Below are 12,346 nucleotides of genomic sequence, written 5' to 3' on the forward strand. Positions count from 1 at the left end.
AATACTACACTCCTCTGCCTGGCTTTTAGTGTAGAACAACGCATGTGGGCAATTAATAGTCAGCTCACTGATTCTCAGGATTTTGTAAACTCATACAGCTAATGCAGTGCTCTAAAGAATTATTTTCTGCAACTGTATATGGGCAAAAGTTGCAGAGAGAAGTGAGATGGATGCTACCGTTTACACTCACTTGAGAAATCATAAGATGCACAGAGAAAGGCTTATTGATTTTCTTATGATCATTCAGCACAGTTCAAGGGGAAACTGGCAATTTCAACACACTGTTTGGCTGGGAAAAAATGAAGTTGTTTTCAATATCAGTTGCTTGCAAATTTAGTTGTTCTGAAGTCTGCAATAAAGCTTAGAGTCCCTCTTCTGAAAACCCATTTAATTTTAATAAAATGTACGAATGCTATGTTTAAAAACATTAAAGAGATGAAGATCAAGCATTTTCATCTGTATTAACTTTCTGAAATTTTGCTACTCTGCCCTATATTTCTTCAGCTTAGCTGGGTGATTCTTTCTCAAGAAAACTGAGGGATGAAGGACTAAGAAACCATTCCTTACTTTACCAAGGCCTTTTTTCCTTTTTCTCAACTGCTGCTGAACAGTAGTTTTGCAGCGTTTTTGTTAAAAGGAGCCTTTGGAAGTGGTCAGCTCTTTGTTAGATTTGAGAAAGCTGCACCCTTTAAAATTCATTTGAGTCATTACCATCCACTGCCAATAAACCGGTTCCAGTTGCTTCCACTCCAGAAAGGCTTCTAGTTGCATGGTTTCCAACTCCAGAAGTTGTACCAGCTAGAGGAAAAGAGACAAAGGAAAGAAAATCAGGTAACACTACTCACTTCTGAGCTAAATGAAATGGGCATTTGGTCTGAATTACAAAAAGGGAACTCCATGAGAGTGTCAGTGGTACATGACACTTTTTTTTTTTATAGGACTATTGTAAAACCAGCTGCACAGACATGATGAAAACCTGAGGACACCTCCCACAACATAACTGATTTATTCTTCACTCCAAATGTACAAGTATCATAAGCTTCCACACTTGAATGTGAATTTCTATATTATTTTGAAGTATTAAGGAGTCAGAATTCTGATATATTAACACCTAGACGCATGCCCATTCACAGAATCTCACAGGTTAGAAGGGACCTCAAGAGATCATCAGGTCCTACCCCCCTGCCAAAGCAGGTTCCTTACAGCAGGCTGCCCAGGTAGGCGTCCAGACGGGCCTTGAGTATCTCCAGAGAAGGAGACTCCACAACCTCCCTGGGCAGCCTGTCCCAGTGCTCTGTCACCCTCACCGTGAAGAAGTTCTTTCGCATGTTGGTGCGGAACTTCCTGTGATCCATTTTTTGACTATTGCCCCTTGTCCTGTCCCCACAAACCACTGAAAAGAGATTGGCCAAATCCCACTGTCTCCCACACTTAAGATATTTGCAAACGTAGATTTCCTCATACTCAATAGAGTAGAGGAGTACGAGGATCTATGAGTATCATAGACCTCCTCATACTCAATAGTAATGACCCTCAACTGTAGTATACAGGCATCCCTACTGCTCCAGTACAGCTCCTTTCCATCTGCTCCCACACCTGGGGAAAAGTCAGAACTACAGTATCTTCATTCCTCTCTACCTCCTCCCCCAAAACCTTTTGTCCCATATTCTGACCACTCAAACTGAGTGGATCTCTGATGCTCTGAAACAGCACAGAGGAACTCCTTCTAAAAACATTATACGTTTTATAAAACCAAACTGTCTGATTTGCTGCATGAGGAACTCCACTTACCTGACAGTACTTGAAGAAGTGAGAGATTATGTTCTACCTAGACAGTTATACATTTTTTGTAATTATATATACAGCATGCATGTATGCACACGTATATAGAAAAAGAGACATTCCAAGACTATTTATGTATCAGTAATGCCAAAATGCTTGGAAAGAATGAGAGGTGAACAACCTAGGAATAAACCAGAGCTTACCAGCTTCAGTATTGGCCATATACTCAAACAGTTTTAATACTGATCTGACATCACCAGCAACTTTTTAAGAAACACACCAACAGTAACCAGTCTCTTGAAAAGGATGATCAGCACGAGATCAGTAAAACTACACCTGCCTTATGCAGACAGCTGACTTCTGCCAGCTTTCTTGGGGTTAGTTACTTACTACATACCATATAACTGAAGTAACTGCAAAGCACGAGTTGGCTTTGCAACTTCATTCTGCGTATATAGCTTGGAGATAGAGAAATCAGAGAAGGGAATGCACTTGCAAAAGTAACTGCTGGAAATTATGAACAGTTTCCTCTAAAACACTGCTGGATCCAAAATACAATTATTACACATTTGTTCGCACAGCTGACACTTGGCATTACACTTACTGACTCTGCTAGTTTCAAGCTCAGCTGTTACATGAAAGGTGGAACAATGGGTTTCTGTCTCATTTTTCCTACTCTTAGGTGTATCTGCAGCACAAATGGCTTACCTTATAGGATGTGACGCTGGCAATAAACCCAGATAAAGACCTGATTAATTATTCAAGCTACAGCTAACGTTACTTGATTTTAAAGTAGCTTTGTAACGTGGTCATGAGCTGTACGTGACTGCAGTCCAAGCATGTCTCGTGACAGCTAAAGAGGACTGAAGACTAGAAAGGGGAATTTTTCATTTTAAGCCTTAAAAAAAAAAAAAAAAAGGAAAAGCTTAGGAAAAAAGCCACATGCCACTTGCTTTCCCATCACAACTGAAAGAACACGGTTCTGTAAATGACCTGCTGGAGTTAACTGACCTTAACAGCAATCAAAGCTTCCTGAGCAGTCTCCTAAGCTAAGGACTTTCAGGATCTTTTGTTTGTTTTTTCTAAACTGTGCCATTAGTCATGCAATACCCAACCAGCTCACTGGAAAGCAGCCATCTGGCTCACTTACCTACTGCATCCTCACCTTTCACTAAGATACTACCACCTCAGAAATATCAGGCCAACAACCCTGCGCTAGGCTGTTGCAGCCATAAATCTGTAATGGGATGACTACACTGCTGATTTTAGGGGGGATGGCTTTCAATCTAGCTGGAAAGCTCTGTGTCAGTGTTAAGCAGCCTGCAATACCCAACTTTTTAGTTTCTGCCCCAGGACTGGATGGCACTGCTCCCTGATGGCATATCCCATATCCCATGCCATTCTTTTTACAGGTCTTGCAAGACCCTGATGTTATTGCAGCACAGAGAATAAAGCATAACACAATAAAAACCAACGTTGTACAAATACCCTTGAAATACCTTATCAAAACCATAAAAGCGTTTGAGGTGGGGAGGGACGTCAGACTGCATATCTGCATGCCATTAATTTGGCACAAGGACAGTCCCCGCGTGACCCAGGCATGACTGGCTTTCACCCGCACTTGGCAGATGAACAGCTTTCTGCCAGCCAGCTTCTTTCCCCCAAGCCTCATCCTTTACTCAAGCTTCTAATGAGCATTTTTTGTACTTTAACTAAACCATGCATTTTGCAAATTTGAGGTCAATGGCACACATTTTCTTAGTACCAATAACAGCTCACACAGATGCATCGATGAGCAGTTCCACTCCTGCTGCTCTGTAAGCACCTCAAAATGCAAGACAAATCCACAAACTGCAGCTAAAGCTGTCTCATTTTCACTGACCTAAGGACCCAGACGTTATCATCCCTCCTAATGAAATTTAAAGATAACATCTGCAGAAGACCACTAATTTTTGTCTCATGAACAAAGTGAAGCAGTAAGTCAAAAATGTGCCTCACACAATTATCTAAATGATGCTTAGGGATAGCGTATGAAAATTGTCTCCCTCCACACAATTAAGACAAAAGCAATTTCCTTTTTTTTTTTTTCTGGATGAAGTCACTGCTCTAAAATACTTACACTGAGAGAAAAGGTAATGACAAATTCAAATTGCAAATCTCTGGAGAAGTGACTCGTAATGAACACAGAGAAAATGCTCTGCAGTAACAACTTCTCTAAACCATTGTAAGGAATCCATCAGTGGTGCGAACGACTTGCAAGCAACAGCTTTTCGGTAGAGGCTAAACTGTGCTTAACTGAGATGCTTCAGAGCACTCTGCCAGGAAAGCTCAGAGCCATACAGATGAAAACGAGCGGCGTACAGAACATGCCAGCATCCCCTGAAGTGCAGGTGGGAGCTCCGTAGACAAACCCTCGGCATCCAACCCAGCCCAAGGACCTTTGGGAAACTGAGCTGCAACAGACAGAGGTAACGGTATCCTCCAGGTGGTTTTGGATACTCAGCAATAGGCCAAAAATCCTCCTTGGCAACCACATATCTAACTTGCACCAGAAGTCATTATTTAAACATATCTGAAATTACCTCTTCTGTTGAGATATTAATCTTTTTCGTATTATTTACGAGCATATTGCTGAATTCATTGATGCCTGCAGACTGTTACAGAAATCAATATTTAATAATTTGCAGCATAATGCACCCTGTTCATAGGCTAATTTCCAGAGAGCTCCCCGCAACAAGCATTTCATCTCCATTGCCCACAGACCATAATTCAACTATCATACCACAGCAAAAAGTATTTTTAATCAAAAATTGCTTTGTCTAAATATTCAGAAAGTCATCCCATTGTTAGAAACACACACACAAAACAAGCTTTCAACAATAAATTATGTTTCTTGGCTCAGAGACAACAGACTGCTGATTCATCACCTATTCACGCGTGACTGTAGACAGACAACTTGCATTGGGCTCCAGCTCACTGCAAAACCTCACTCCAAATGCCAACATCTCTCAAGGATGACTCAGGGCTCAAGACAGAGCTGGAATATGCCAGGTTTTGGAAGCCTGGTATGAAAGCTTATATGGGGAAGGTATCAAAAGATCGTTTCATGCTTCTGTTTAAAATGGAAATGGTTTTATTCGACTTGAATTTTGGAAAACTGAATATTATTTCTGAATAACTAAGAACTGTGAGAGAAAATAAGAAGTTCCTTCCCAAGAATGCAAGAAAAGGGTGAACGCTCTTGGTAAAGGCGGATGCACCTAACCAAACACCAGATGAAAAAAAAAAATACAGCCCAGCTTCATCCCTTATGCTTCCCATACAAAACTCCCTTACCAGAAATAAGCAAACCTAGACAAATGAGAGCCCCTCAGCAGGCAGGCTGTTAGGTGGATAGCATTTTGTTTAGGACAGCACATACACCCTGCATCACACATTAGCAGGGCAAAGTTTTGGAACCCCTTCACCAAAATGCAGAGAAAATCTTGATATCGTACCCATCTCAGGCTGGGACAAAAATCAGCACCGTAGGTGGACACACTCAGTGCTACAAGATTCAGTTCCACATTGTGATTTCTCCAGAAGCAAAGCTGGTTTAAAACATTCCATACATCCCTTGAAGGCTGAAGCTAAAATAAATAGACCTGAAAACTAGCAAGTCACGCTGCAGTACTGTGAAGTACAAGGAGCTGAGGAGCAAAAACCAACAGACCAATAGGCAGCCTCTAGCCACAAGGCAAATAAAGATCTGTTCAAGTCATTTCACAGGCAGAGAAATATTGTTGAGGGTTGAGAAAGAGCAGGAGAAATGCTGCAACCCAACTATCACAAGGCACATGGATCAGAAAGGCTCCTGGATGACAAAGGTGGATGAGCACTTCTCCCACGGCCAGCTACAGACCCCGTAAGGGACCTTGACCAAAACTCTAATAGGACAGGGAAAGGTATCCTGTGGCTGCAGGAGCAGGTATTTATCATCACCACTTCAGAATTGTAACGGCAGATGTTCTTTTTCCCCTGTGGTGCAAGAAAAGATCCAATTTGGATCTTCTGAAAATAAAAGTAAGTAAAATCTAAAATAGAGCAGCTTTGGATGAAGAGCATAATTCCAGATGCTAGGAAATTTGCAAAACCTCCAAAAACCTGAAATAAAAGACCTAACTTTTCCACTCAGCAGCACCAGTTTTATACCACCACGGCTTGAACTTCAATTGAGTTATCTCAGTTTTACATTGCTGAGAGCAGGGAATCAAACCACTAGTTAGAAACTTAAGTGACAACGATCATCATTATAAAACATAATTGCTATTTGTGGACGGATTTAGAAAACATCTGTTTAAAATGAAACTGAAAGAAAATGGGATTTAGAGCAAACAAAATGAGGCATTTGGCACATAAAAATTGCACATTTCACATTGATAGGCAATGAACTAGGAGGTACTAACGGTGGCAATCACTTGCAGGGGAGCAGGTCAATGAATGGACCACTTTGCATTTTTCCCTGAGGATATGGCACATATTAAACACCCGGCAAAAAGATCAGGAAAAAAGATTGAAGTGCAAGTTTTATACTTCAACAGCCAAGATCAAGATGAATGAGAATAGAAGTACACGTTTTCTTCCCCAAAGGTATTTTTGATTTTGGGCATGTAACTTTGCATACCTGAGCAGCCAAGTTTCCAGGCAGTACTAAGTACCTTTACTGGAACGGAAGGTCAGTTGAAGCACATTCAGTGGGTACCAAAAATCACAATTTACTTTAAGAAATGTCAGCCAGAGGATTTCAAAGGACAACATCAAATTATATCACAGTACTGCTTGACAGCTGTTCATATTGTACTGCTATCCAGTACCCCCACATAGCTGGTATCAAAGAAAGACCATTACTCATCTGATTTTATTCAGACTGTTTCTGTACATAGAAGAAAGCATTATCCATATTCAGCTTTTTCTTTTTTTCTTCCCCCTGTATACTTGCCCATTTTACTGTATTTTTAACAGACCACAAAAATGCACGCAGAAATAGAAACGAGTCATTTCTAAACCACTTTTTAAACTCATTTAAATTCAATAAATTCAGAACTGAATGCTACATTTCTGAACAGTTCTGATATCCCCGTTTCTCTATTATGTTCCCACACTGGATGTTACTGGATGTTATTACCCCATGCAGAAGAGCATGTCCCTTTTGTGCGTGTGGTAGCTATCAGTGCTATCGTCAACAGGGAAATTTAGCTTTTTGGTTTCACCCTCCCCCCTTTATCACCCCATCTATCTTTGCCACCAGTTTATTATGCCTATCTACTGTGTCCTTCCTTAAGATCCTTATCCTGCGTTTGGCAGTGAATAGACAAAAACGCTATCCTTGCATAAAGCTGAAGAAACGGCTTTTTAAAACCAGTTTGCATTGCCAAACACCTACTAAGCCGAGATTGGCATTTTTCCCTCCCCTCGAGCTTTCATGATTTCTCTTCAAAATAAAGGACCGCGTAGCACAAGTTCTGTACCGATGCCTCACCCTCCTGCTGGGGCTTCCCCATATGGGTTCACCTGTTCTCAGAGGGTACCATTGCTGGTCCCGAAGGGGCTCAGAGGCCAAAGTCCTTGGTGGTCCTGAACCTTGGAATGATGAGCAGTGACAACCAGGGCTCCCCCAGTTCTGCTTCACGGGATAGCTTGTCAGGGACGGAGCTTACCAACAGACGTCCTCCGTGTCAGGGTCTGCAGCTCACAGCAGCCAAAACCCAACCTCTAGGTGCTAACCAGCATAAATGTTAAACAAAACGCAACTCTCACTCAAGGACAGGGAAAGGAACTTGAAGAATGGCCTTCACCGCTGGAGACCCAGAATTAGGACAGGATACTTGTGTTATTTAAACAACAAAAAGTTAGTTGATATGCAGATTAGCATAAACTTATCTAAGCATAAACTTAAACTGTGAAATCAGTTTCTCCCAGCCTAGCTCTTCGACAAGCCATCACAGCCTATCATGCACGCAGGTATTTTCACACATCTTAATATATGCATTATTGACTAGAGAAACTACTCATTTAAAGTCCACTAGTCTCCCTTACGTCAATTGATTTCTTTTCATCTTCTCTTAACACAGTCCTTCAAGTTAAGTGACAAACATGTTTAAAAGAAGCACAACTCTGAAAACACTTGCAAAGCGTGAGTAACAGCTGGTTTTATAGTTCTATTTCCTTGGTTTAAAAAAAAAAAAAGATACCTGCTAGTAGAACTAAGTTAAGCTAACATAATGGTCCAACTGAACATAAAGTGTAATTTTAGTAGGCTATTAAAAAATTTCTACCAGTCTCCTCCTAATCTGAGTTGCTTTCTCACCTCAAAAAAAAAAAAAAGATACATACAAAAACAGATTTCAGTTCAGTTCAGCTCTACAGTAACAGCTCAGCTGTGAGCAAAGCCAATGGAATACATGAATTTAACTGCAGTTTGCTTCTTTAACTAGCATTACCCTAGAGAATACAATAGCCCTACTTTGCTTGACTTTCCAGGTGGGTTAGGTGGTGTTTTGAGGCAGCAGAAGCCCAGGCTGAACTAGAAGAAAGCAAAGCAGGCATTTTGCATTGAGATACCCAAGGGAGGGTACCCAACGTACCAGGCAGACTGGTCTGAATGCATCCGTTTGGTCCAAGAGGGGCAACCTACACTGAGAAAATGGGACTCTATCAGACACTTCCAGAGACATAAGCATGGCCTTAAGGTTGAGTTCTTCTGTACAGGGGACTGGAAGTGATGGACCAGGCAGTGCTCAGTGTCCAAGATAACAGAGGTCCCAGCTAACGATCCAAAGACCATCATAGCTCAGTGGCATTTCAGGATCAGCCTTCGTTAACAGCCATACATTGGCACAAGAAGAAAGTGACAAGCCTGGAACCCCTTTTCTGTTAGAAGCTAATAACTGGTTTCTTTTCTAGACGGAAACAGCAGCAGCAATGACTCCACAAGCATATTATAAAAACGCTCTGCACTCTAGTGGCTACTGTTAGCTTCAAGGCACAATTCAAGAGATGGGTTATGAGTTTTACAGCTCCTCACCTTAAGATTTTGTTTCCTGAGATTTAATTTGTTCCTTCAGGGCCCAGTACCTCAGTTAAGATCCTCTGGGTTGGACCACTGAGACCCTTTCAAAAGCCATCACCAAAGAACAGCAGCAAGTAAGCAACTCTGAATCCAAAGGCTCTTACCAAGGAAGGTTAAGAGACACCACAATGAAGTAGACAGCATATTTTGCTGTTAGTGTGGAGGCAAGACACCTTTCACACCACACATGCCCCTGAATACCAACTCCTCCTGGCCCAGTGGCAAATGGGAATTTCCGCAAGCAGCTTACGCTTCCATCAAGAAAGCATTACCCAGCACCAGCTGATGACAAAGCACCTCAACCTTGTCTCTCCAATTTATTAATTCCAGCTGCATTGTCTCAGGTAAAATTATATATTACAGTATGTCACTGTCACAGCATTCAAATTCTGTTAAGCGTGGCATAAAACAAGCAAAAGTACAAAAGCCACAATAAAACTAGGTGTCATCAGATCATTTTTTCTGTCTGGCAATCACAGCAATGTGTCTGTATCAGTCAATCCACACAGTGCAATTCCTACCTCAGTGCAGTACGCATCTACAGTGTTTCAGAGATACCTTCCTTTCTTACGGCGCAGGAGAGTAAGATATTGCTGCTACACAGCCCAACAATTTATGGAGTCCGTGATGAACCACTGCATCGTTTTTCAAGGACCAAGAACTCTATGGGCTTGGTCAATAAAATATACTAAGTAATAATTCATCCAAAAAAAATGGTGATGGCAACTCCAGAACTGCAGCTCTATTAACTTTTTTTTTTTGTATGGATAAGTTTAGCTGAAGGCAATATTAGTGACAAATTGCAGCCTGGGGAAATTTTCAGATCAAGGTAATAATGCCATGAGGTAGAATGATTTGCTTTAGTGTTGCTATATAACGCTGCCAGTTCTTCCAACGGGACACTAATTGCAGCCAGAGGCCACCTTGCTTAAAAAAATATCTAAAGAAATATTTTAGCACTAAAACTGTCTGGAGTAATAAAAAAAATAAAGCATCCTTCCCAAGAAGGGGCACTGAGAAAGTGAAGCCGGGTACAGAGTTCAACAACTGAATGATTCAGAGCTGAGGGTAAGAAGCAAACAAACTGCTTGTCAGCTGCCAAGTAGAACCACGTAGATGGGAATGGACCTCGGGAGGTCTCTAACCCAACATCCTACTGAAAACACAATGCTCAAGGCTCTGCCCAGCAAGTTCTGAACGTCTCCAACAATGGAGATGTCTCCCTTTCTCCAGGATCTGCCCCCAGAGTTTGACCATCCTCACGGCAATTTTTTCGCCTCCATCCAGCCAGAATATCTCCTGTTCCCACTTATGTCTGCTGCCCCTTCTCCTGTCCCAGAGCACCTTTGAGGAGAGCTGATCCAAAGCTACTAATTAAACAACCAGCTCCCAGCTTGACCTCTGCAAGGGATTTTTCCACCCCCAGCCTTTACTGAGCTTGCTGAGGCTCCCCTCATCCCATTTCTCCAGCCTGTCTCAGTCCCTCTGCGTGGCAGCCCTGCCCTCCAGCGCATCGACTGCCATGCCCAAAATGCTCTTTATTGCCTGCAAACCAGCCCAATTTTCCATCCCCGTCACCATCCACTTATCCAGCCCATCTCTAACCGACTTGGCTATACAGATACAAGGATTTTCCCTTAGTGATACCCAAACGCAGGCACATTCTCTGCCCCTACCTGCCTTTTTCAAAGCTCTTTAATTACGTGTTTCTGCCTCCTTCTGGGATGGGACAGTCCGCATGGCTTTGAAAGGGAACCACCAGCAGGATCTGACGGGACTGCGGAGGTGGAAGTGCCTGTCCCAGAGCAGGCAGGACTGAACCAGCAGTAACAGCAGGCATCAGATGGGCAGGAAACCACTGACACTGCAGACAGTTGGCAGGAAAGGAGGAACACAGAGGGGATTGTTTTGATCATACTTATTCTTTGGGATTTAAAGCAGGGTTTTACTCCTACAGAGGTTTCTTTCTTTCTACAGCACGAGGAAGAGTCACTCCATACATTTCTAGCCTCTCCATCCTCCCTAAATTAATTCTCCCATGGCTACACAGTCATCCCGTCTCCTATCACCAACCTCAAACCTCCACCCTGACTTCCAGCTACTTCCTGACTCACAGATACTCCCTGCTATCTTCCAGACAAGAGCTGGAAGCCAATTTCCCACTGCTTCAGGAGCGGGCAAAACCTCCAGCATCAAGGCAACAGGGACAGCCAGGGAGGCAAGGAGAGGAAATCCTCACCCAGGACACCGGCTCTGTGCTCTGCCCCAACAGGAGAGCACACAAAGCATCCAAAGGCAAGCTCATTCATACTCAACTTTTTTCTTCCCCCCCAAAAAATTATCCCTTCTAAAATTGATTCAAATTTGCCTTAGAAAGATCAATGTACGTTATCTGACATTAGTTGATTGTTCTTGCTTTTTACGATGCCCAGCTGGCCAGAGCCTTTCACTTTCTTAAAAAGGACCAGGAACCCAGCTACAAGTAGACACTGCATAAAAGCAGCTTTGAAGCCTTCTGACCTCTAATTCTTCCTGATTTTAGATGTACAACAAGGGTTGCATCTGCTCTGCTTCATTTTTGCAAATGAATCTGATCCACCGTTTCCAACAGGGTTTAGTAACTACTATGACAAGCCACGTTTTATGTGATAAATGTCAGCAAATGAACTGAAAATTAATTGTCTGTGGAATTTCGAGAGGAAAATGACACAGCAACCTCCCCCCCTCCTTCCATAGAGTGAGTCATTAAAATAAGGCAGAAATAAAATTCTTTGTTCTTTCCATGCAGCACAAGGTGGGCAGCACATGCTGTCACTGACAACCTCTTTGCTCTCTTGGCACTTATTCCTTCCTTACAACAAAATGAGAGAAGGAAAAAATGTTATCTGAATCACCAAGCGTTCTTGATTTTATTTTTAAATTGTTTTCTCAGTAGCCACTCTCCTACTCTGTAGGAAATACATGACAACAACCAAGTCATCCCATTTGTAAAACACTATCCACTGCTGCTCCAGTAATTGTAAGGCAGGGCTTGCATGTACATAGCTGGAAGAAATAAAATACAACAGCTTTTTTCAATTTCTACAACCTCCAACGTACCAAACCTCAAGCCAACAGAGCTCTCTCTGAGAAAAGCAACAATAAATAATAAGTACCGTAGATTTTAAAGGTGATCTAGGCAGTCCCAGTGCTGAACATCCTCGCACAGAAGGAAAATGTGTTTCCTAGCACACAGAGCTCATCCTCCCTGCAGGCCCTGAAGGTCTGCACATCCCCATGTGCCAAACTTCACAGAGCACAGCCCCGCAGCAGGCACTCTGCTCCTGTCGTCACAGCACCAAAAGACCAAACTAGAGATATGTAGAAAATAAATCTTTCAACCACCATAATCCGTGGGGGTTTAAAGCCAGTTCCTGCTTTATCCTTCAGCTTAACTGCATCAGGACACCAACAGGC

At 42.4% G+C, this 12,346-nt stretch overlaps 1 protein-coding gene across 3 annotated transcripts in view; it reads right to left on the reverse strand.

The window, feature by feature from the left end:
• TEDC1 (tubulin epsilon and delta complex 1) overlaps window positions 1-12,346 on the reverse strand; it is a 71,713-nt gene that overhangs the window by 25,628 nt on the left and 33,739 nt on the right. For 2 of the 3 annotated variants that reach the window (XM_040565995.1, XM_040565997.1), the window contains one exon: window positions 712-798. The exons of the other annotated variant lie outside the window; for it this stretch is intronic. In XM_040565995.1, coding sequence (XP_040421929.1) covers window positions 712-798 — 87 coding nt within the window. The remainder of the gene's footprint in view (window positions 1-711; window positions 799-12,346) is intronic. 3 annotated transcript variants of the gene reach the window in all.

Source organism: Cygnus olor, chromosome 8 (assembly GCF_009769625.2).
Source record: "Cygnus olor isolate bCygOlo1 chromosome 8, bCygOlo1.pri.v2, whole genome shotgun sequence".
Classification (NCBI taxonomy): Eukaryota; Metazoa; Chordata; class Aves; order Anseriformes; family Anatidae; genus Cygnus; species Cygnus olor.